The 27,342-nt window shown below is 39.5% G+C and overlaps 1 protein-coding gene across 1 annotated transcript in view; it reads right to left on the bottom strand.

Moving 5' to 3' along the window:
* Positions 1-27,342, bottom strand: part of TMC1 (transmembrane channel like 1) — a 902,740-nt gene that overhangs the window by 26,758 nt on the left and 848,640 nt on the right. Inside the window, exon 15 of the mRNA XM_044060320.1 lies at positions 26,478-26,595. Within this exon, the coding sequence (XP_043916255.1) occupies positions 26,478-26,595 (118 nt within the window). The remainder of the gene's footprint in view (positions 1-26,477; positions 26,596-27,342) is intronic.

Raw genomic sequence — 27,342 nt, 5'->3', positions numbered from 1 at the left:
TGGCGATCTGGCCATTGGAAATTTGGTGGAGTAATTTGGTCTCTGCTGATTTTCTTGTAATATGCCCCCCCCCCACACCATTAACTCTGTGTGGGTCTGGTTTAGTTGCATTGTTAGGATGGGATAACGGAGGCAGTCGCCCAGAGTGCAAGGTGTTAGGATACATGATTAGGAAATACTGATAAATCGGTAGTGCTGTTCTACTATTCATTTTTGTTCATTACTACTTTTGTGGTCAGGACTGCTGTACTGAAGCTCTTTAGTGCTTCATGTGTGGTATGACTTGTAGCAAATGGGTTGGGACCTGGCTGGCATCTGATTTGAGATTTTAGAGTTTTTGAGAAGTGCCGTATTAGGGCATGATACTGGCTACTAGATGATCCAACTATGGCTCTGTTCTGACAAACTACAGCACTATGCAACTATATGATTTGTCTTAGTGCCAGAAATGTTATCGCTATTAAACAATTTTATTATAGTTACATTGAAAATTTACTTTTTTGTAACATGTTTCTTTGAGTAGTTTGGACTAACATAATAACTTTGAATGTTGTCTGTCAAATATACTGTTATCTCTCAGTTTTATTTCAACAGGGTTTACTGTTTAAAGCATTTAAATAAACTTATTTTTTCTGCATGTGGATGATGTATATTTGAATAGTTGGTGCATCTTATCTATGCATCATGTCCATTGCAGTTCTGTACATGTCCTAACATTTGTTATACTGCCTGCCTGCTTGTATCTCAGTTCAGTGCCATCATTTGCATATAGGTGGGATATATGCTGCCAGTGTGTGTGTGTTGTGTGTGTGTGTGTGTGTGTGTGTGTGTGTGTGTGTGTGTGTGTGTGTGTGTGTGTGTGTGTGTGTGTGTGTGTATGTATGTGTGCATGAGAGAGACTGTCTGTGCATGTGCACGAGTGAGTGCACATGCAAGAGCATGTGTGCATGTGCATGCATGTGAAGGTGCGTGTGTGCGTGCAATTCACCTGTCCGTGGCTTCTTGGTAATGATGTGCTTTGTCTTGTCACCAGCTGGAGGTCCAGTGACAGTGCAGGAAGGAGATGTAACAGAAGGTGGTGGGTTTCCTGAAGTATAAGACAGGTGCCACAGTGGCAAAGGTTGCTAAATTCTTTAGCTGCACTGACAGAAAGGATTAAGTAGAACAACTGCTGGTGGATGCTGAAGGCTACATTCACCAGGTCATAGGTACCGTAAAAGTGCCCTCAAAAGTTCAGATAGCATGCAGCAAAGAGCCAAGCTGTTGAGCTATAAGACCATTTCCTAGGGCAGCAGGTGTTGAGCTACAGAATAAAACAATTCTTCATGTAGGTCACTGACACAAAAGACTCTGTAACTGTGGATAGTAATCTGTCTCCTCTCCTTACTTCCTTGGAGCTCTGTTGTGAGTTAACAGCCTGTAAGGACGGGTTTATCAAATATGTTCCCTCACTATTCTTGCCCTTTTCTAGACTTCTTCAAAGTGGCCATGCCTCACCTCTACCCCAGCCTTCAAAGCTCTCCCCTCCAGCTTTTCCAAGTTTCTTATGAATACAAATTAAAAGTTATGTACTCACCATAACTAGTCATCTGTGTTGTCCATTTTCATTCTTCCACAATTAATGGGTTTTGGATCTGATCCTTGAATCTGACTTGGCCTCATATTATAGACTTTGGATCCAACTCTTGAGCTCCTCACTCTAACCATAATGCCATAGTCCATTCTCAATATCTCAGATCGAGTTTGATGCCATAACATCCTCATAAATTAGACATAGAAAAGGATAGCTGAAGGAATATGACTCTCACCTGGAACTATAAGTTCCAGTACATAGTTTAACAGGTTCCTCCAGAAGATTTTAGGAAGGGGGGTGGATGGGGGGAGGTTGAAGAAGAATGAAAATGGGCAACACATATGCTTACTTATGGTGAGTACATAACTTTTAAATCTGATGTTGTCCTTTTCATTCTTCCTCAATGAATGGGACAGAGTCCCCAGCTATGTTAATCTCGGGTGGGCCTCATGGAAGGATATTCTGAAGAACTGCTAAGCCAAAGGTAGCTCTACAGCTGTGTATTAGATCAAATTTGTAATGAGAAACAAAGGTTTGAGCTTTGGACCAGCTGGCTGCTGCACAAATATCATCAATAAAAGTTCTTGACCAAAAAGCAGGTGAAGTGGCAATGGATCTACTTGAGTGGGCTCTAGGTGGTCTTGATAGGGGGATGCCTTGTTGAGAACAGATCCAAGAAATTCAATCTGTAATCCACTTAGCTATTGTAACTTTAGAAACCATATAACCCAGTCTTTTTGATGAGTAGGAAACAAATAGCTGATCTGATTTCCTGATTTGTAGATAAAAACGCAATTGTCTGTGGACTCTAGGAGATGTAGCATGTATTCTCCTTTGTTTGAAAATTTTGGAAAGAAAACTGGTAAATAACTGGATTAGTTAATGTTACACTCAAAAGCCACTTTAGGTAAAAAATAAGGGTTTGATTGTAAAGTAACCCTATCTTTATGGAAAATAATATAGGAAAGCTTTGATGAGAGAGCCTGGAGTTTAGAAATACTTTTTGCAGAAGAAATAGCTACTAAGAAGGCTGTTTTCCATGAAAGAAATCTTAGATCATTTTTCACTGAAGGTTCAATGAGTTTTTGAGTTAGCTCTTGCAGTATGACAGTCAGATCGCAGGGAGGTGAAGGATCCTTTATTGGTGGCCTAAGGAGAAAAAATTCCTTTTAGAAATGCTTTACATAATTTGGAAGAGGCCAAAGAATAATTTCTGTCACCAGTATGAAAGTTTGAAATGGCTGCCAATTGCAGTTTAATCGTAGAAAAAACTCACTCCTTCTTTAAAAAGGACAGCCAGAAATTCAAGAACAGCAGAAATCAGGGCAGAAAAAGGGTCAAAATAATTTTTCAGTGCCCAAAAGGTTGATTCTTTTCCACTTGCTCTTGTAAACTTTCGTGGTGGAATCTTTTCGTGAGGATAATATAATGATGTGTACTAAGTAAGAAAGCCTGGGGTGTCTCACAATTATTGGAAGGAGAAACCATGCAGTCAGTTTGAGGGCCTGGATATTGGAATGACTCATCCCTGCAGGGTGTGAGAGGAAATTTGGAATTGGGTCCAGTATCCATGGAGGATAATGAAGATGAGATCAAAGGAAGAGGAACTACACCTGTCAAGGCCAATAGGAGATAATGAGAAAGACTGAGCTCTACAACTGGGTTGCTTTCTGTAGAAATTTGGGAATCAAGGAAAGTGGAGGATACACATAAAGGAGATCAGATGGCCAAATGTGGATAAAAGCATCTCTCAGTGACTTGCCTTGAGGGAAGATAAGGGAAAAATACCTGCAGCACTTGTTTGTTGTGGGGGCGGCAAAGAGGTTGCAGCAAGGTTGGCCCTAACGACAGGCAAAAACCTTCCACCACAGTTTGATTTACAGACCAACCATGAGGCATCAGAATGGACCTGCTTAATTTGTCTGCTAACACTTTGGTTTTCCCCGGGATGCGTGCTGCAACTAGAAAGCAATTTGTGGAGATTGACCATTGCCACACTCTCATAGCCTCTCTGCAAAGAGTGTAGGATCAGGTTCCTCCTTGTTTGTTGATGTACCAGACAACAGACATGTTTTTGGTCTGAATTGCAATAGTCCCTAGAGGAAGATCATCTTGGAATGCCTACAGTGCTAAAAGGACTGCCTCATCTCCAGTACATTGACATGCAAATTGGTCTCTTGGGGGAACCACGCACCTTGGATCATCCTTTCCAAGAAATGCCTCCCTCCACCCCAACAGAGAGGCATCCATAGTTATTGTAACCAGTAGGGCTGGTAAAATAAAAAAAGGGTTGACCTAGATAGAAGTAATTTGACTGGATTCACCAACAGATGTGGCATTTGCAAATCCATGTAAGCTTGACTGGAAAGTTTAGGAGTTGTCAAAGAATAGACCATTGAACAGCTAGAGCCCATTGAAAAACATGCATATAATATCATGCTAAAGGAAGTAATACTGTTGTTGCTGCTGCCATAGATCCCAGTGCATGAAGAATTAATCTGGCTGGAGGAGATGGAGGGGAAGGGATCTGATGTACCTGAGATCTGAGCATGTCCATGTGATGAGTTGGTAAGGATGCAGTTTTTGTTGTTGTGTACAGATGTACACCAGTAAACTCCAGGCTCTGAACTGGTGTCAACTTTGATTTGGTGTAATTGATTGTTTATCCCCAGTGACTGACAAATCTGAAGCAAATAGTCCCTGGATTGTTGAAGGAGATGCATGGAGGGGCTGATAAGGAGCCAGTCATCTGGATAAGGAAACACTCAGAATCCTCTGAGTCTCAGGTGAGCTGTCACCCCTGCCATATATTTGGTAAACATCCTGGGGGCTGTAATGAGTCCAAAGAGCAGGGCTGTGAATTAGTAGTGACTGGTTCCCAGCCAAAAAAGTGCATATGTCTTCTGGAGTGCTTGTCTGTTCTGATGTGATAATATGCATCCTGAAAATCTATGGATCATATCCAACTATCTTTGTGAAGAAATGGCAGTATGGACTGTACCATGACCATTTGGAACTTTGACCTTTTTCACTTACTGATTCAATTTGCTCAGATCCAGAGTTGGTCAAAGGTCCCCTGTCTTATGTACTGAAAGGAAGCATAAGTTCCAAATCATATTTTGTCTGGTGGGACCTTTTAGATGACTCTTTTGTTAGCAGCTTTTGAATTTCTTGTACTGCTGCCTTCCTCTGACTATTTGGAATGTCATGGAGCTTCTTCCTTCAGCAGATAGGGGCTAGGAAAAATGGAATGGAATAACCTCTGGATATTATTCTTATTACCTATGAATCTTCTGTTATATTTTCCGAGGCATCTGGATGCAAGAACAATCATCCCATGACTGCCTCCAGATAAGAACACTCAGGTAGCCCTTTAGGAGTGCTGGAAGGGTCTGTCCAGAAGGGAATCACAGAAACCCTGATTTTGCAGGTCTTCTCTGCCTGTAGGGTGATATCTACCATTGGAACTGCCTCTAGAGGAGTAGTCCATGCACTGAACTTGGAAAGATCCCTAAGATTTGAAAAACACATTTTCTTACCAGCACTTTGATTCCTAGAAAAAGTTCATTGAGGGGTAGAAAACTTGATTCTTACAGCAGACAGAGTCTTCCCCTTCATGTTCACTGTAGGTAATTGTTTTTTTTACCGATGGACCAAATAAAAATGTACCATCAAAGGGAACATTGATAAAAGATGTCTCAAAAGGGTCTGCAAAGTCACACAGTCACACCCAGGCATGTCTCGATATGGTAATGCCTGAACCAGCAGCCCATGAGGTGCCTTCAACTGTGAGAGACATCAACCTCATGGAAGTGTTTGAAATTGACAAAAGAGTGTCCAGTTGAGAGGATGATCTTTTGAAATCCAATGCAGACATTGACTCAGAGACAGAAAATTTGATAGTTCCTTACTCAAATCTCTCTGTAGTCTTGTGAAGTGTGTCAAGTAGTTAAGAGACCTCAAGGCAAAGGTTGCACAGACAAAAACTCACTTTCCAAATCTGTCCATTGCCCTAGATTCTCTGTTTAGTGGATGGACAGATGAGGTCTTTTCTGTTAACTCCTTTTTAGTGGCTGCCACCACCACCATAGCATCTGCAGGGACTCCTTTGCTCCAGTGGGGTCTATCCCTATGAAGAGCTTTAAATTTATGATGTTGTCTAGGAATGGATTCAGTGGTATCTGGCTTCTGCCATGCCCTGTGTGAAATTAAATCAATGAGTTTGCCCATTGGGGGAGAGGGTAAACCAAGACGTAGATGGGCCAGAACTGAAAGCTTCCAAAAATACTGATTCCTCTGGAGGAGGATTATCAGATGACCACCCACCTTTCTGCCTGAGGACCTCTAATTTGTCTCCAAAGGAGACATCATCTGGTGGTGATTTGAGGGACCCTGCTCCTTCATCGAAGTCAGTATCCTTCACGAGAGATTCCAACAGGGAATCTATATGCCTACTCTTGCACATTCTCTTCTTATGAATATACTCTGGGGGTTGTTCAGTGGAGGTATCTGAAGAGAAGGGGAGTTCATCCATGGGAACTGATTGGAAGCTAGCTGGAGCTGGCTGTCCCTGTGAAATAGGCCTGATTGACTCACAGCTCGGAACTGAGGAGGGAATAGGGAGTGAATCTGGGGGATGAGAGACCAGTTCTCCAGAAAGAAAAAAAAACCCTTTCCACAACCACCAAGGCAGATGAGCCCAGAAAAAGCTGTGGCCACCAATATCAGAGCTGCAACTTCCAGTACAGGTAGATCACAACTCCTAGCATAGCCATGCTTCAAGGATGGAACCAGACCTGAGCTGTCCAGTGCTGAAGTTTTGAGGAGAAAGGATGGATCCAATAACACTGGAGTAGATCCTGGCCCCACAGATGTGATGCCAACACATTGGCTCCAGAACCCATTCCAATCCAAAAGTATAGGAGCAGAACACATCAGGGATGCTGTTGGAGTTGAAGAAGTGGTTTTCTTCGAATCTCAATCCAGACCTCTCTTAGCTGTCAGATCCTGGGTCTCTGAAACTGTAGGACAGATCTGAGTAGGCGATAGTATCATATGAGACGTGACTGGAAAGTTCATGGAGCCAATAGGGGAAACAGCACGTATGACTCCCCATCTGGATCTGAGCTCTGATAAATTTTAGCATCATCCTATTCACATCTGATTCTGATAAACTTCTTGAGTATCTGGAGGATATGGAGGACTATGGCCTGGAAAGTTTCTTGGGAGTCTGCTTGAAGGGTGAGTGCAGAATAGGAAAGATCAGATCCAGGATGAACTCTGGTGACCGAGTTCTTTGGCTGTGTGAGGTGCCTGGTTTCAGATCTGAAGGCCTGAGAACTGAGGTAGGAACTATAGGGCTGGTTGATATTATAACTGAATCTGAAGCTTTGTGATCTGACAGTTTTGGATCCAAAGATCTAGCCTTCAGGTCAGAGGTTGTCAGATCTGAAGATTTTTGAATTTTAACAGGTGATTCCTATGATGTTCTAGGGGACTTTGGTGGACAGTGTTTTCTGTGCTCTGAAGGAGCAGATTTAGTAGGTTTTCCAAGGAAGGTTGAGCCCAAGAAGGTATTGAAGCATGGGAAAGAAGTCCTTTTAAAATAAGTTTGCTGCGTCTGTAAGCCAACACCCTGGAATTGAAAGCAACACAAATATTGCAACTAGTATCCAGATGGTCAGCTCCAAGACAATAAATACACTACTTGTGGGCATCCAAGTTAGCAATTTTATGCCTACAAGAAAAGCATTTTTTAAACCTGTCCATTTGTCAGCCATGACAGGAGAGTAGAGATCAACAGTCCTGCAATAAAAAGGGATTTGCTATAAAAAACAAGTAAAGTATGCTAGGAAGAATTTTTTTTAAGTTAGAAAGGAAGTAAAGGAAAGGAGAATTACCAGCAATTGTAATCAAGAATTGCCCTGAGTTAATGGGTAAGATAGAGAATACCAACTATGGTGAAAGGGTAAGTAAAATACTGTGTAAAAATATAAACAAACTAACATTATAGTGAAAAAAAAACTAAGAGGGAGGTTGAGAAATAAGGGAAGAAAAATAGTTATTCAGTGTACAAGCAAATCTCTTACAAATTATGGATGTAATCACTTGAGAGAAGGACCGTGTGTCTGAGTATGATGATAATCAAGATGTGAGGTATTGAGGATGGACTGGGGAATTATGGGTAGAGGGAGGAGCTTGAGAGTTGGATGCCAAGTCTATAATATGCATCCGAGTTGGATCCCAGGATTGAATCTGTAACCCATTCATTGAGGAAGAATGAAAAGGACATCAGATTAAACATTCCTGACAACAGATCAATAGCCATACTTAGTGAATACTCCATTCAACATTTGCTATTGTTTTAGCTACAACTGTATAAAGTGCACACAGTTTTCCCGGTGGATTTTGTTTGCACTTTTTGACTCTGCTGACTATATTATATTCGAGCTTTACTTGTGCCCTGCTATAGCTGAGTGTCTGTTCTTTACAATTTGTGTTACTTGATTGCTTCACTGGCATGTAGTGTGTAATGAGTGCATGTAGGAATCTTACAGATGTTTACTACTGTTAACTTTTCATATGGGTTGCATACAAATCAAATTCAACTTGTCAAATAGAAAAAAAATGGTGCAGTTAATCAAAATTCAGCTCACTGCATGTGCCGATTTTTTTTCAGTGGAAGATTGTAGCAGAGTGGGATCAGGGAATTTACCCTTCCTCCACTGTTTTGCAATCTCTGAGTTGGTATATAAATATATATATACAGTATATATACATATATATTTATATAAAATTAAAAGGGGGATGCACCCCCCATAACAATATGTCTAATTTTTTTTGTTTCTTTTATAATCAGCTGGTAATTGTTCAGTTGTGTTTGATCACTTACTGTTCAGTAAAGTAAGTTTCTGATGTATAGTCATAAATCATATATACAAATATAAATTTTTTTGCCACATGTAGATAATTGCAATATTCTTCAAATTATTCCATTTTTTTCTCTGCTTTTGTTAGCTATTTCCTGCATATTCACCATTCTGCCATGCATTTAACATCTGAACCTGATGTTGTCCTTTTCATTCTTCCTCAACAGTGGATTCAGATCTGATCCTTGGATTTGACTCAGCCACATATTCTAGATTTCAGATACAGCTCTCGATCTCCTGCCTCTACCCATAATGTTCTACTCCCTCCCCATTGCCTCAGATCTCTTTTGCCATCATTGTGGCTAGACATAAGTTCTGATCTCATGCATAGTAAACATTTTTTTCTTCTAATAGTCATTTGTTAAAAATGATGTAGTTCTTCTTAAACTTGTTAGTCTTTTTTCTTATATCCTCCCTCTTAGTGGTCACTGGCATTAGGATTTTTCTACACCTTTTCTTGACTCTCTACTTTGTGAAGTCTTCATACCATTGTTGGAATTTTATTTTCCTTACCTTTCAAGCATTTCCCTTAAATACCATAACTGGTGTTTTTCTTCCTTCCTGTCCTTTTTTTGTGCTAACATAACTGTTTTTTGTTTTGTAGTTTCTGCCTAATACATGCAGACCCCTCCCAAAAACAAAGTTGTTGGTGTTTTTTTTTACTTAACTCTGTGGCATTCTCCTTATAATTATGTCGGAGAAACCAGCTGGATTAAAAAAATGCACTTCTTCTGAGCATAAGATCCCAAACTCTGATGCCCACAAGAAGTGCATTTATTGTCTAGGACTGGACCATCTCAACATGGCCAGTTCTATTTGTGCCACTTTTAATCCTAGAGCAATTTTGGACAGGCATAATAAGTTCATCCTAAAGGGGTTACTTCCTGCTTCTTCTGGGACTCAACCTCCCTCTAAACTGTTGAAATCCGTTTCTTTGGATTCCAGGAAGAGGTCTCCTTTGAATCCCCAAGGGCTTCCTCAGAACCACAGGAGAAAATCAGAAAAATTTCAGATCCAACCTCCTCTGATCCATAACCTCTTGAGCCTTCCTCAGATCCAAAGCCATAATTGGATCAGAAAGGATTGTCTTTGATTGTTATATCTCCTGTCCAGTCTACTTCTTTGGATCCTAAGGCCTTGGATCTGAGATCCAGCTCAGCTCGTAGAAGCTGTACACCAGGTAAGAAACCTGTTTCCTACTTCTCTGCAACCCAGTTATTTCAGACTCCAAAGAAACACTCTTGACTCCCCTTCTGCAACATCTTCTAGGTCTTCCAGAATTCTGTCAGAGGCAGATGTGGATAGGATGATGCATAAATTCCTCAAAGCTCAGACCAGATGGGGGTTTCAAGCTTGGTCCCCTACTGAATCCATGAGTATGCTTACAAAGTCCATTGTTTCTTCCTCTCCAATTGACCCATGCTTTCAGAGTCCCAGGATCCAAGATCTCTGAGAGCTTCAGCACTGGATATGTCGATAGTCCCTTCCTCCACTCCAATGATTTTCCTGACTGGCTCTGCTCTGATACCCTCAGATCAGAGCGGGTCTGGGAGACAAGATGTCAGTGCCAGATACAATGGGTTAGGTTCGGCTCCAGTTTTGCCAGATCCGCCCATTACTCTCACAGCCTTGGCCCTAGCAGCTCAGACCTGAGTCTCCCCTTGTGTCTCAGATCCGGGGGTGGCCCTAACCTGCTTTCTTTAGAAGCTTTGGCTGCAAGGTGGGAGGAAAGGGTTTCCCCTGGTCCCTCAATGTTCAGGGTGGTAGAAAGGGCTTTCCTCTATTCATAGAGATGCATCATCTCATGGCTCAGATCCTATTCCCTATCTCTCACTGGCTCCAGTGAGTCTCCAGGCAGTTCCACAAGATGAACTCCTCCTCTCTTCCAATACCACCCCTGAACATCCCACAGAGGAGAATCCTCAAAAGAGCACATGTAAGAGGAGACACATAGGCTCCCCCATGGAGTCTCTCACAGAAGATACTGATTTTAATAAGAGAGAAGAATCTCCCAGAGCACCACCTGATGGCATCTCCTTTGGAGATATTCTAGAAATCCTTAAGCAGAAAGGTGGCAGGCGATCCCAAACTCCTTCCTCTGAGGAATTGCTTCTCCTGGAGGCTATTAGTGCTAGACAATCTACATTTTGGGTGACCACCCCAGTGGATGACCTTATTGAACTGTTTTTTTGCTGGACATGGAAGAAACTGGACACTGTCGAGCCCACATCCAAGCACCCAGACACATTTTTAGTTCCTCCTTTAGACCATGCTCACTGGAGTAAAGGAGAACTGGTTGATGCTACGCTGGTGGCAGCAGCCACTAAGAAAGACCTAGCTCTTCTGTCCATCCACTGAACAGGGAGTCCAGAGTATTGGACAGATTTGGAAAGTGAGTGTTCACCTCAGTTACCTTTGCTCTGAGGTCACAATTATTTGGCACATTTTACTAGGCTGCAGAGAGAGATTTGACTGAATAATTATCAAACTCTCTCTCTGAGTCCATGTATGCTGAGGATTTCAAAAGGACTTCCTCTCAGCTGGCCACTCTTTTGTCTATTTCAAACTTGTCAATGAGGCTAATCTCTCATACAGGTGAAAGTACCTCACGAGCTGACAGTTCAGATATTGCCGCAAGGAGACACACCCAGATGTGGCTGTGAGACTTTGCAGAGCCCTTTAAGAAGTTTTTTATTAATGCCCCTTTTGATGGCACTTCTTTGTTTGGGCTATCAGTTAAAAATATGCTTGTCTGCTGTAAAAAAAGTTGGAAAACACTGTCTGCCATAGGAGTCATAGGAGTCAAGTTTTCTACACCTTAACGGGCCTTCTGTAGAAACCAGAGAGGTGGTAAGAAGATGTGGTTCCAAAAATCTCAGAAGTCTTTCCAGGATTCGCAGGGGGACAATTCCTCCAGAGGCAGAGGAGGAAGTTTTAGTGGCAGACATCACCCAAGAGGCATAGGAGTCCTGCAGAACCAGGGCTTTTTGGATTCTTTTTCAGACAGGCCTTATCAGCACTCCTGAAGCAGTGCCTGACTGTTCAACTCTGGAGGCAGTTGGGGGTCGTATTTCTTTGCATCTAGATGCTTGGACAAATATCACAAATGATTTATGGTTGCTAAGAATAACATCCAGAGGTTACTACATACCCTTTTTCTTTCTTCCTCCATGTTGCAGGAAGAAATTTCCTGATGTTCTACCTAGTCATAGGAAGGAAGCAGCACATGACATACAAAACCTGCTAGAAAAAAGAGTCATCCAGATGGTCCCACCCGACTAGACAGGATTTGGAACTTACTCAAGCTCCTTTTCAGTGCCAAGGAAAGCAGGGGACCTCAGACCAATTTCGGATCTAAGCAGTTTGAACCAGTTTGTGATGAAGGCAAAGTTCCAAATGCTCATGGTTCAGTTCATCCTGCCCCTTCTGCACAAGTATGACTGGATGTGCTCCATAGATCTTCAGGACATGTGCTACCATATAAAAATAGAAAGACAATCCAGGAGGTATCTCTGCTTTCGGTTGGGACCCACTCATTACAAATTCAGAACTCTGTCCTTTGGACTCACCACAGCTCCCAGAGTGTTTACTAAATACCTGGCAGTAGTGGCAGCTCACTTGCGGTTAAAGGGATTGTAGGTGTTTCCATATCTAGAAGATTGGCTCATCATTGCCCCATCCAGGCATCAAATTCAACAAGCCAGGGACTATTTTCTCCAGATTGGGCATTTCAACCAATCTTGCCAAATCACAGCATGCTCCAGTTCAGACCCTGTATTTCATCCGAACACTTTTGAATACTACGACTTAGGTGGCATTTTTACCTTTCCACTGCATTGTTTCTTTAAGACATCAATTATATGATATTCTCTCTCATCCTTCTCCTCCAACAAGGTTAGTGCTTCAAGCACTGGGGTCAATGTCAGCTGCCATAGTACTGCTTCCCTTAGCTCGCTTCTTTATGCAAATTCTCCAGTGGACCTTAGCTGTAAAGTGGTCCATTCTGCATCAGCTCCTGTCCTTTCATATAAAATTCACCCCAATTTGGATGTGCCACATTCATTAGTGGATTCATTCCGATAATCTCTATTTGGTCAGACTCTTTGTTCTTCTGAATCCAGTTGCAACAGTGACCTCTGATGCTTCCCAACTGGGGTGGGGGGGCATCTCTTGGGAAGGATGGTCCAAGGCATGTGGTCCCACAAGAGACCAAAAATCTTATCAACATTCTAGAAAGGAGAGCAGTCCTTTTAGTATTGCAGGCAGTTCAAGAACCTCTTCCTCTGGGGACTACTACAGCTCAGACAAACAATATGACAGTAGTTTGGTACATCAACACACAAGGATGAACCCAATCTTACCCTCTGTGCAGAGAGGCCATGACAGAGTGGGAATGGGTGATCTCTTCAGACCATTTTCTAATTGTGATGTACATTCCAGAAAAAAACAATGCGCTGGCAGACAAACTAAGCAAATCTATTCTGATGCTTCACAAGTGGTGTCTCAACCAGTCAGTATCAGATATGTTCTTCAAGCACTGATCCAACCTTGCTTTAACCTGTTTGCTTCCCCCCTCAACAACAAGTGCAGCAAGTACTTTGCTCTGATCCCTCCCCCCCAGGAGTCACAGAGAGACACTCTGCTTCAAGCTTGTCCCTCCATTCTCCTTTATGCTTGCCCTGCTCTTCCCCTAATTCCAAAGTTCTTACAGAAAGCAAGCAGGTTAAAGAGCTGTATAATCCTCATTGCACCTTTCTAACTCCTGCAAGTTTGGTTCCCCTTCCTACGGTCTCATCTTCATTATCTTTCATGGATACTGGAGCCTTGTCAGGATCTTCTATTTTACCCATTGAGGATTCAACATCCCAACCTTCTAGCCCACAGGTTAACCACATAGTTTCTCCTCTTGCAGTAATAATGAGACAGTCCAGGCTCTCTTCCCCAGTTTGAGACATTATTTTGGTGTCTCAAAAAACTTCCACCAAGAAAGTGTATAGGAGTAAATGGAAAAGGTTTTCTATTTGGGCTTCTAACCAAAACATTGATACCATTTCAGCCCCAATTTCTGCAGTTCTCCTTTTTCTTACAACCCTTTTTAATCAAGGGGCCAGTTTTTCTACAATTAAACTTCAGTTATCAGCAATCTCTAATTTCCTTTCAGGAAATATTTTTTTCTCCCTGGCTTCCTCTAGTATATGTAAAGCTTTTATGAATGGCATTTTTCTACTCAGACCTCCAGTAAAGGATCCTTCACCATGTTGGGATCTTACAGTAGTTTTTCACGGTTTAACTCAGAAACCATTTGAACTGTCAGACAAATGTGATCTAAAATTTCTGTCATGGAAAATAGTCTTTATGGAAGCAATAACTTAAGGCAAAAAGAATTTCTGAATTCCAGGCTCTATCAGCAAAACTCCCTTGCATTATTTTTCATAAAGATAGTGTCTCTCTATGGACTAACCCTTATTTTGTGTCTAAAGTGGCTTTAACATCAACCAGTCCATTAATTTACTAGACTTTTTTCTGAATTTTTCCAATAAGGGAAAGTACATGCTATATTTCCTTGATGTACATAACTTACATTTTTATCTTAACAGGACAAAGCAGTTTAGAAAGTCAGATCAGCTTTTCTTATCTTTTTCTTCAAATCACTTGGGTCAATCAGTTTTTAAACTTACCCTATCTAAATGGATTACAGAATGCATTTCACTAATTTATTCTCAATAAGGCTTAGTATTACCAAGACATCTCCAAACTCATTCAATTCACTCTTTGGCTACTTCATCAGCCTTTTGGTCAAGGACCTCTATTGATGACATTTGTGCAGTAGCCACATGGTCCAAAGCTCACACCTCTAGTTCACACTACAAATTGGACATCATATCCAGAAATTGAGCCTTATTTGGTTTAGCTGTGCTCCAGAATATCCTTCTGTGATGGTCACTCAAGGTTTACGTAGCTGGGGACTCTGTCCCATTAATGAGGAAGAATGAAAAGGGCAACATTAGATTTATAAATTATATACCCACCATAACTAGGCATCTGTGTTGTCCATTTTCATTGTTCCTCACCTTCCCTCCCATCAGCCCCCACCCCCATCCTTTCCTTTTTTCTTCTGGATGAAACTGATGGACTGTGTTTGGAACCTACTCTTCTAGGTTTGAGCCCTGTCTTTATTTCTGTCTATCCTATTTTCCTTTTGAAAAACTGGGAGATTAGGCAGCAAACTTGATTTGAGGCAATGGGAATTGAGTAGAGCAGTATGGGTAGAGGGAGGAGCTCAAGAGTTGGATCCAAAATCTAGTATATGCTTCCGAGTTGGATCCCAGAATCAGATTCAAACTCATTGATGAGGAAGAATGAAAATGGACAATACAGATGTCTAGTTATGGTGAGTACATAACTTATAATGTTTACTGTTACTCAGCACTGTAGTGCTTTTCTTCCTTGGCCTCTGCTATGAGGTATGCATTTTTATACATATTCTTAAAGATTCAGAAAGAACCCTAGAGCTTGTGTTAAGGGCTGCAATAAAAAGGCCCTGATTCTGCAATGTATCACTATTACATTCAGAGACACATTAGCCACAATGAGAAAATAGCTCATTATTGGCTAATTTACATGACTAAATTGCCAGTAACAAACTCCAGTACTAATGAAGCATTTTTCAGCAGTAATTACACTGGTGGCTATTGCGGTGTGTTAGCACAGGCACCCCCATTCAATCCTCCATACACACACGCACACGTTACCTGGATGATATTTTTATATTATTCAAAGGTAACGAAATGGAGGCAGATTCTTTAGTCGAATTTATGAACCACACGACTACGTTTCTGAGGTTTACATCTAATTTCTCAGTGAGTGAGATAGATTATTTAGATGTTAACCTTAGTAAGGATGATTCTGGTAGGTCCTATATGTCTAAAGTGTTCAGGAAAACTACATATTGCAACTCTATCTTGCATTTTACCAGCCAGCATCCCTTTAGACAAAAGAGGGCTATTATAAAGGGCCAATTAGTTAGAGCGGTCCGTATGTGTAATTCACTATCAGCTTTTAGTGAAGAATGCCAGTTCCTTAAGAACCAATTTGTAAACAGAGGTTACCCGATCACACTAATAGACGAGATTATTACTGAAATTGAAGTTAAGAAATCAGGGGGCTTTTACAAATCACTTCTCAAACAAAGTGATGAACAGTTAACAGACACATTGTTATTTGAACATAACTCTTTTGTTGATGATTATGCTCAACCAGTAGTTAGTGCTAGGACAGATATTCTGGTTAAAGCTAATCATGTCACTAGTTTTACTACAGCATTCAGTAATGATGCTGGAAAAATCTGCAACATTTTGATTAAAAACTGGCAATTTATCAGGAACGATGTGTTCCTGTTTGAAAAGTTAGGACCGTTTCCCAGAGTAGTGTTCAGGAAAGGAAAGAATTTAAAAGAGCTCCTACAATCTAGGCAAGAGCCAAATTTCATTAAATGTAAAGGCTCTGTGACATGTGGCTCCTGTAATTGGTGCCAATTAGTCAAATTAGGACTTTCTTTCTTTGTTAATGATATAAAATATCACATACAACACACTATTAACTGTAACACAAAATCAGTCATTTATGGAGCGTTTTGCAATTCATGTCCTGCATTCTACATCGGCAAGACAGACCGTAAACTACGGCAGCGTATTTACGAGCACGTCTATGCCATGAGGACTAACAAACAAGAAAATGCTCTAGCCAGACATGTAGCAAATTTTCCTGAACATAAATTTGCTTTCATGGGAATTGATCACATTCCAATGAGTATTAGAGGGGGTCCTTTGTCTTTACTATTAGAACTTCGCGAATTGGAATGGCAAATCAAACTCAATGCATTTCATAGCCCTGGCCTCAATGACAATTGTAACATCTCAGTGGTGCTTAAAATGAGAAGTTACATAAAATAAGTTAGTTCTTTAGTTTTTTAACAAGTTTGTTATGTACTAATAATAATATACAGCATGCATACATACATAGTAGAGTGTTTAGCCCCTAGGACTTAGTTAATTTGGGTCTTATTAGCCTTTTAGAGTTGGCATAATTTTACAAGTCATTTTTTATGGCTGTATTTTTTATTCTTTTACTATTTGATGGTGTATATTTTAAGTAACTGCAATACTTTATTTTGCTTTTTCTGTTTAAAAGCGTTTTATGAGAAGAATTATTTGTGAGGTAATGATGTCACCTGAACACACCTCCTTTAGGTTTGTATTTATTGTTTGGCGCCAAACTGTTCCACTCACTAAATCCTTTCTGAGGAAGCTGCTTTATGTAATAGCAGCGAAAACGCTTTTATTTTAATCAATAAAGCTGCGTTCAAAAGAATCTTGTTGGAAGTGTTCCTGACTTTATTGGGCGATCTACTGGTGTTATGCCTGACTGCTTACTTTCCGGTTTTGTTGTATCCAGTTTGTTTTGCCGGATTTCGTGCAGCTTCACTATTCAACCAAATCTTTATATTTCTAGAATCATAAGTAAAACCAAAGAAGTATAAATGGAAAACTGACCATTCCTTGTGTAGTAACCCTCTTTAAATTATTGGGCTGAAACTGGATTTCATAAGTCACAGTAAAGTCAGTTAATATGAGTAGCTTTTTTTATCATTTGCCAAGCTCACAAAGGAGCCAGAATGTAATGTTTTCTGTCACCTCCATGGACAACTCACTGTGCAAAGGTGAGTACTATTTTGTTTAGCCTTAATTCGGGAACTTTGTGGCCTTAAACATCTATTTCATGGAGCCATCTGCCAGGGGCATGGTATGTCTACACACACACACACACACACACACACACACACACACATAAACATATATATATATATATATATATATATATATATATATATATATGTGTGTGTGTGTGTGTGTGTGTGTGTGTGTGAGTGTGTGTGTGTGTGTGTGTGTGTGTGTGTGTGTGTGTGTGTGTGTGTGTGTGTGTGTGTGTGTGTGTGTGTGTGTGTGTGTGTGTGTGTATGTGTGTAAAAGATGATTTCAGGCTTTCAACAGAGGATAATTTCCTGGACTGTGTGGCATGCATGTTAGTAGTTTACCTCAAACGCTAAAGTTGTTGAGTTCAAGGCATAGTGCAGTCAATGAATTCTGTGACCATTTTAACTATTCACCATACTTACATTTCCTCCTACTTAAAAAAAATATATATATTATAATAATTAGTTTCATAGTAAAACCTACCAAGATCCCTGGTGACTTTAGTTGCGTAACTAAACTATTAGTTTGAAGATGATATTGAGGATTGTACATTTATGGATACTTAATTACATCAGTATTATTTGAAATTTCTTTACGGTCAGAAAGGGCTTTTATTAGGAAGCCATTCACATTTGTAGAATTCGACCTTTAATTTCATCTGCATTAAAAAAAAATGTATTTAACATTTAGTCGGTTGATTTGATTTGGTTATTACCACTTTGAATATGATCACATGAGTGTTCTTGTTGGTTTGACAGAACCATGTAGTAGGTTCATGGAAGTTTCTGAAGGGGTTTTGCTGGGGTTGTGGAACCTTCTTATCTAACAGTATTCCCACAGCTTACTTCAGTGCAGCTGTAACATTTCAGAACTGATGCAGATGCAAAACATCCCTGATATCCTCTCACTAGTGGGTTTCTGGAAAGGTCTATGTTAAAAACAGTACTCCTTCACTATGCTTATTTTGCGGAGGTCTCGGCATAGCAGAGCACAAATAAATTATAATTGAGACTAACTGTATCACATCCACTGAATTACGACTATTGCCAATCCAGTATTTATCCTCACTGCTGCTCTAAGCTAACCCGATCTGGTGAATTATAATGTTTGAATGTAGCTATCAACAAATTCAGGGAAAATTTTAAAATATGAATACTATTAACCTGAGACATTGACAGCATAATAGAAGGTGAATCAATATACACTTTCTGATGTAAAAGCAGTCTATGATTGTAATTCTTATCATTATTTATTAAGCATAATTCATCACCTCTTCTTCCCAAGCCACCAAATTTAGGGGGATCAAAACTGATGATAGTAATATGGCCTTTTACAAAATGCAGCCAAAGTAGCAAGAAAAGTATTCTATGTCACCCAATGTATAAGTCAGGGCATGGCATCCAGGTCCAAGGAAGTCATAGTGCCATTTTATTTGGCCCTTATCAGGCGCATCATTGAGTATAATACCCCTTTTGTACATACCTGACCAAACATATGCAACAGTAGTAACACCCACAAAGGTTCCTTGCTTGAAGAATCTACAGTAAAAACACATTGTCCTATAAAGAATGACATAAAGCTCTTTCTCTGTCCTTGGTCTCCTACAGGTTGCTGACATTCTATGCCTGGCATATAAGGCAAACTCAGATCCAGCTCTAATGGACCTTTTACACATCCACAAAATGAAGAGCATCAGAACTACTAGATCCAGGGATTTAATTTTTGCTGTGATGTACATAAGACATATTGGCGAGACAGGTATGTGTTTCAGAGGATTCCCAGTGGATGGGAAATCAGAAATTCACACTGGTCTGGCCGCCATGTCTCTGATAGAGAGAGGCAGACAGTAATGTCCAAAGTATTTTAACCCCCCACATATACATAACCTTTATAAACTTCCTAATTAATAGAACCCTTCATAATAAATGCCTACGATATATAGGGACGCAATTGGATTAGCTTGCACAGCTAATCTTATAAAGGTTAGAGTAGTCATCAGTTTAGCATATACTTAGAAATCTATTAAGAGTTACAAAACTAAAATTTGAGTCAAAATAAAGGACATCACTGAATATCATGGTCTGTTGATGGGTTTGGCTTAGAGAAGAGGATGGTTCTCAGTCAGACATGATCATTCAAATATGTTATGTGACATGGGATTAAGGACAATTTTACTCAAACTTCTTTCAAATGTTAGGTGGTGTTGGAAAATAATAGGCATATCTCTCTGTTCTTCAGCAATTCACAAAATATTTAGGTGTGTTTAGCTTATGTGTTTTGGTCAGTGGGCTTGGCAAATCATCAGGAATGCACTCACTACATATCGGCAGTCATTTGTTTTCAGACATCAACTGTCTCGCGTAATGTGGAGAGCACAATACTTGTTAGGCTATCACTTCTCTAGGTTTATAACAACACCACTTAAAAATCTAACCATGTTTCCATACTGGACAGTCTCTTTATGTTAGTTTTATCTAGACTTTGCATTAAGAGATTTGAATTGCCAACTTGCTAGAATCATAGTCAATTCACTTTCCTAGTACATTAACCATCTACCCATGGTTATTCAGTTCACCTATGGACTGGTTGTCAATTTGAATCCATGAGTATGTAATTTCTTGCAGACATTTACAGGGTTTTCAATTTTGTTTCCTTTATAAATGGTTGTTTAATTATTTTTTTCACAACCAAGAAGCATACCTCATAGATGTGGCTTACCATGGGAATCATGTGTACTTCTTGGATATCATATCAGACATTGTTCAAAGCTTAATAATAGGCTAACTGCCCTTGGGGAACATTTTAAGACTAGCCACTTGCTCTATGTGAGAATCAAACCTTGCATCTTGCGTCTGTAAGGTAAACACCTTAACCATTATGCCAACCTCCCACCCTGCCAGTATAGAAATAATTTTAAGAAAGTTACTGAACTAATTAATAATCTAATAACCTTTATTGTGAGTGTATTTTACCTCATTAACTCGGACTTATTTCAACAATTCTGGCTTCACTGCAAGCATTAAAGGCTAGGTGGATGAGAATAACTTTGGAGGTTCAAGAACATTTTTAGGATCTGGAAGCTGTCCATGGGTATGAGATTGCCTCAGCCAGCAACAGAAGACTGTTAGCTAGTACTAATAATGTCATGATGTGAAATGAAGGTCTACCTAAGAAGTCTAGTTGATGATCTTGCAAGGGAGCAGTGGATTCAGAAAACATAGAAAGTGATGTCCTTCATCTGTCAGCAGAAGTCAGACAAGAGGAAGGGAGTAATGAGAACTTAGATGTGCTAGGGGATCCTTTGCTAGCAGGGAGGCAGGTAGCTGAAGGAGGGTGACCCACCAATGTTAAATCAATGGGACTGCAATATTACATTGCCCCAGGATTTCAGATTACTGCTCACAGACCTCCTAACATTAAAGACAAGATCCTTAGGGGTGGCTACATATATGACTTTGATTTGATATATTCTAATGGAATCTATGGGCTAGTGGAAGTGGAGAATGCTGGATCCAAGGACTTGGCAGCTGCTTTGGCTGCATTAGGCAATAAGGGTTTAGCAAATATGATAAGTAAAAGTTGGGATAATTGGGTACTAGGGTTTACACTTTGCATGGTCATAGTAATTAAGGAAGGCTCAAAACAGGCTTTGCCTTTGTTGTCATATTTTTTAACAGTCAGGGAGGTATATTCCATACAGTGAGGGTCTGTTTGATCTTGGTATGACCAGTGCTTTAGGGAGATAAAAGCCATGGACAGGACACTACACTGGGAGCAATGCTACTCTGACACATGCTTATTGTCATGCTGGATAAACCACTGAAGGTTAATCCTTTCACCTCCTCAGAAGTACACTATAAGACTAAGTTCTGCTGGGTTTTTAATAACAGCAAATGTTCTTGACCTTCTTGTCATTTTACCTACTCCTGCTCCTATTGCGGCAAGAATCACTCAATCAGGTGCTGGACTTGGGATATTCAACAGTCAGTTGTCAGCAGTCAAGCTTCAGGTAAGAAGCCTATTCAGTGTTAACAAGACATGACAGGTAAAGGAAGATGTTCCTTTCATTCGCAGAGAGGGAACAATTCTTTTCTGGGCTACCTGGGCTCTTATTGAATTCCATTCTACAATCACGGTCAAGATTTTGCAAAAAAATATCTGATAGATTATCCAATAAGCAGGCAACCCTTTTCATCACTGAAGGTTTTACCTCTGGGTTTTCCATTGGCTGTACTGTCACAGGTGATGCAAAGATGGTTAAGAATCCATGTTCAGTAAAAGGCAGGGAGGGCATTGTCCACATGCTCATTACAGCTGAGCTAAATGAAGGTAGGCTTGTAGACTCTTTTTTGCTAGTGCCATGGGAATCCTTTAAAATTTCTCACAATGGGCTAGTCCCAAATCCACTTCATCCATTGCCTTTCCCAGCCACCAGATACAATGGTCAATGATTTAATTGAAAATGATCAAGCAAGCAAAGTTCCTTAGACCTGGCAACCTAGGCTATTAAGAAATTCTCAAACCCTTGGCTGGGGAAACTTGATATTTAATCAGCCTTAAGGCTCCTCATGATTAGTGAGTTAGACTGACCTCTCCTGGGTTTTTGTTTTGGTGAGAAATTTTACTTTGATAAGGCTATGCCATTTTTGAAACTTTAGCTCAGCACTACATTGGTGCTGGCAGCACAGGGCCCCAAAACAAGCCATCACCCACTATTTGGATTACTATCTCATAGTCACTGATAGAAAAAGGACAACTAGAGATATGCAAATCTTTATTAATTTGTCTAATGAATTAGGTATCTTGCTCACCTTAGAAAAAAACAGAGGGACCCTAACAGGTCATTACCTTCTTGGGCTTAGAAATTGATGTCCTTGCTCCAGGCTTCAGACCACCTCTTGACAAATTACAACAACTTTCTGTTGCAGTGAAGAGATTTTTAGTAGTGGAGACAGTCCAGATTGGTGAGGTGATGGATCTACATGGCCTTACTTAATTTTAAGCTACTGAGCCACTTCTATGGGCAGGTCATTTTTGAGATCAGTTTTGAATCTGTTAAAAGGAGGGAAAAGCAAACACCACGGGGTCCAGATCCCAGCCAGAATAAAAGAAGACCAATGGCTTTGGAAATCCTGAAAACCTCTTTGGACAAATTCAATGAGGTAGCCTTGCAGTAGAATCTTTTGGTCTTCCCTGACTCCCTTCAATTGTTTTCAATGCAGCTGCAGATACAGGCAGATATAGGCACTGTGGGGGGGGGGGTGCTTTAAAAGCAGGTATGTCCATCCTCATGCTCAGAACAGAGAAAGCAGAATATAACCTTTCTGGAGATATAGCTGGTTTGGGTCTCCACCCATGTATGGAAGGAGCACCTTGCAAACAGAGGGGTCACTTTCTACTCCAATAATTAGGCAGTAGTCCATGCACTAGTAAAAAGGTCCATTCAGTTTTGAGGTTATTGGTTTTATTAAGCTTGCAAATCAACTTGACATTTCCAACTAACAACATCCCAGGGGAAGAGTAATGGTATTGCTGACAGTCTTTCACATTATCAGACTTCCAGGTTTTGACAGTTGGCACTTGGAGTACCCCAATTTGGGATGTCAGTGCCACTATAGTCCTGTTTACTTGCCAAAGACTAGCTTACAACCTTCTGTCCAGATCATCGGCTGAAAGTACAAAGAAATCATACTTGGTGTCTCTAAATGCATTCTAAGCCTTTTGTCTGGGTTTGCTTGCTTATGAGAGACTTTGGTACATTTCAGTTACTGTATGTTTTTTTGTTTCAGAGATGTTTATTGAACAAAGCAGCTAGAAAATTTTGTATACATTTATCAGGGCTGGATTGGCTGGTTCATTCTGTTAAACTCATTGATATTACTAACCATTGGTTAGTTTAGAGAGTGGTAAAGGGCTAGGGAAACATCAAAGGGGTAGTCTCAGACCTGAAGAAGTCCATAAGTAGATGTCTGTTGGGATCCATCACGTTAGGGCTTCAAGCTTCTTTTGGCGATTTTCAGACTTTTGTAATTTGGGCAACACTGTTTTCATGGTTATACATGGGTGCCTGTAACATAGGCAACTTGCTTCAGTCTTTATTCAGGAGGGATGTAATCCTATTTAAATATCACATTACAATCTGCCTGAAGATGTCAAAAGTCAATGAAAGCAGCCAGAAGTAGCAAGTTTGCTTATGCAAGGCAGGAACATATTTTCTCTGTCTGGTTCACTGGGCTTTGTTTGCCACCGACTGGCATCAGATGTGCCTCCTTCACAGATCTTTTTTCTCCTTAGTTCAGAGCATGCAATTACACTCACAAATGTTAATGTAACCCTTTACAAGGCTCAGAGATTCCAGGGTATTTCTCCCTTAGGAAATTCATCACATTCCTTTAGAAATGGTCGAACATCAGGTCTGGCATGATGATCAGTCTATATGGGTTTTAAAGGTTGACAGATGGGCATCTGACACCTTCCTGTCTTATATTAGGAATAACTAGCCTATTTTAATTTGCATTTCCTTCTGGTTTTAGGTCATTCTTTTATTTGACTAGCAGCCCTGAGGGCATCCATGCATAAGGATGGTTCATCTTCATTTAGACAAGGGATTTTGTCTGTCCACTGGTTGGTTATCCTGGATTATCTTGGCTACAATTATGGTATGTCTGTCAACAGTTATGCTCCCACTGGGTTAAGTGCAGATCTTATTCATTCTGGAGGAAGTTTATTGACTTAGATATAGAAAAAAATTATTTTAGCTAGAATGCTAGCTTGAAAGCTCAATATCCTGAAACATGGATATTTTGGTCTCCCATTATGCCAATGTGCTGTAAACCCCACAGCCATAGAGCTGTCCTGATAATTCCTCAACCGTTGCACTGCAAGGACAGCCAAGGCCTTAGAGGTTCATGTGACTGAGCACCCAGATTTGTCAAAATCTGACAAAGAATTCTATGAGGAAGACAGAGTTACTGTAAATATATTCAAACTAGACATGTTTAATCTTCAGATCTCTGAGTCACTATATTTAATTAGCTGGGGGTGTGGTGCTGCAGGGGTGGCTTGCCCCCCCTGCATAAATGTAAAACAAAAATAACTTTTATTTTTTTTTCATTGAAGTTTTGAACTTTCAAAACTTTGATGTTATGGTCTTGACTATATGAATTTCGAAGTTTTGAAAGTTCAAGCTTATATATATATATATATATATATATATATATATATATATATATGTGTGTGTGTGTGTGTGTGTGTGTGTGTGTGTGTGTGTGTGTGTGTGCGTGTGTGAGCGTGCGCACACGTGCACGCATGTGTGTGTGTGTGTGTGTGTGTGTGTGTGTGTGTGTATAAATATATATATATATATATATATATATATATATATATATATATATATATATATATATATATATGTTTGGCAATAGACTGTTTCTCATGGTTGAAATATAATACATGAGGTATGAATCATTTGATTTGCTGGTTATCTCATTAAATAAATTGGTTACATGACTACAATATGTCATTACTGACTCAGGATGGCAGGGACAAGAGTAGCTTGTCCACAAGTTTTTTTTCACCCATCCTACTCTGATTTCTTCTAATAAGATGATTATGTATGACAAAGATGGATGGTCACATTGTACCCCCATGCTCCCACTCCATTGTATCCCCCCTTTTTGTTCATCGGCCTTCTCTTAAACTGGCTTGGGTTGAGAGTAGTTTATATTTTGGTTTATCTCAGTTTGGGCTTGACTAAGGGAAATTGATCCAAGCCTCTAGTTTTAAGTATAATGTCAATGTTCTGAGTGGGCATGGCATGGTGTACAGCAACATGTGTTCAGCTGGTTTTCCTATGTTGCTTAAATATTTAGAGATAAAGGACAGTTCTATCAATATAAATAAATAGAACATTTACAACATTTAATATTTCTTTAGTTACCCTAGACAGAGGTCAGATATCACCATAGTTGTGTGACTCATCAGTAAGCTTTCAGTCACATGCAGCATGGTTTTGAAATTATGTAAATATAAAAAGGCAATGCATTTTACACACTAGAGGCTTCACTCAAGTGATCCTAGATGCTTGTTAATGTCACTAGGGATTACTGAGTTCATGACTTAACTTATACTGATTTCCAAGTTAACACAGACACTGATTTAAGAGGATTTCACCCACTTGTTTCCTGGATGAGAATCAAATGTGGACCACCTGAAAGAGGTATCTCTCTTGGTCTATTAATAGCTGATGGGCCATATACTGCTCCTGTTGTAATGTAAATTAAGATCATGTCATCTTTGCTAGGATGTGGGCTAAAAAGTTACAGGAACAAGGGTTGCCTTATATGACTGTTTAAATAGTTTTATTTATGGATGTCTTTGGACAATTACATTTAGCTCTCATGTTACAGTCCTTCCAAAATATTTATAATGAGCATAGACAGAGTACAAAGTGTTCTGTTTCTTGGCATTTCACATTAAAAAAGGCTTTAATGATTGCTTTTAATCCATGTTATTTCTAATATTTTATTAAATAGGTTGTCTGTATGATTCTAAAAACACATGCATGTACACAATGACATTGAAGAATATATACAGAGTTTACCGAAACTTAAACTACCTCTATCTAACTATCAATGTGCGTGTGTTTAAGTATATGGGTATGTATGGGTATGTATATGTATATATACATGTATATGTATACGTAAATGTAAATGTGCACATGTGTGTGTATACGTATCTATATATATGCATGCACATCCATCCATCCATACAAAACCCCTTTTTTCACATTTTTTCACATGGGGTTGGGATGTCATTTCAACAGTGACTATCATCTAAAGCCAAGTGGAGTGTTTCACAATGTTTAGAAGACTTTAGGACAATGCGCAAATGACGACTGGATGTGTTTCATTTGAATAAAAAAAAACCTTAAGTAACAGGATGTAAAATACCAAACAATAACATGCAAGTAATAATGTTATTACACAAATCCTATAAAACCATTGTGTGCTGCCATTTTGCTGCTCAAATAGCAGTGAAGAGAAAGGATGAGCACAATACCGCATTTACCCTAATTTACTATTGAGAGCTTCATTATAAAGTTACCACTGCTTAGAATATCCTTTATTTTAGAGCAATGTTATTTTCTAAAAAGACACTGCGTGTGCATATAATATAATGCATGTACACTAACAGTTGCAGCTGAATACCATTAAACATTACCTGCTTCTGCCTGCGCTTGCCTCAGTTTAGCATTTTTAGGAAGGAGTTCTTCTAAGTCCAGCATTGTTTCATTGGTACTAGTGGTGTTGTTTCTTCTGTTTTTCTCTTCTTCACGTTGCTATTACATAGGAGAAATGTATATGGAAATATTAGAAAAAGTTTATAAGACCCCAGAAAGATTGAAACTGCAGAAAGAATTCATGTGGATGAAATAACACTATTTAAGAGTGCAAGTTTTCAAGAATAGACATTCAGCTACCCATTTTCTTTTTTTTTTTTTCCAAAATGTTTTATTCATTTTATAACACTATAACTTAACAGTATAGTAACAAGAAAACACAAATATACTATATACAATGTCCATAACAACTAAAAAAACAATATATGTAGAACACTTTCTCTAACAGATTAGACAATTTTGTTCAAGCAATTAAATGATGAGTTGTGTTGTTAATGCTTGCTTTTATAGTATCAATCTTATTCTTACCAATGTACTTCACAAGAGGAGATGTGCACTGCTTTGAAAATGTCTTTGTTTTGTTAGGTTCAACATTGTCAAAGAGGCATTGTAAAAATACTATCTGGATCTTCTAGATGCAGATGCTTACACCCATTCTTCCTTTCAGTCACTATTTAATATTCATTTGCAACAATTGCTGACAAACATTTTTATCTGTGCATGGCTGGAGAAAATTAGACCTATCAGTTCTGTGGAGGATTTATTATTCTAATATTATGCTTCTCCTGGTTTCATTACCTCGCAAGACATCCAGCCATTCTCACAAATTCATTATGAATTTGCACAATACAGAAGCTTTGCAATTACTTCATATGAGATATAACATGTTGCAAAATACATATGAAA

The sequence above is a fragment of the Protopterus annectens genome, chromosome 2.part0 (assembly GCF_019279795.1).
Source record: "Protopterus annectens isolate FY-2018-M chromosome 2.part0, PAN1.0, whole genome shotgun sequence".
In the NCBI taxonomy this organism is placed as follows: Eukaryota; Metazoa; Chordata; order Ceratodontiformes; family Protopteridae; genus Protopterus; species Protopterus annectens.
Note: the sequence above shows the minus strand (reverse complement) of the source record. Positions and strands in the feature narration are given on the sequence as shown.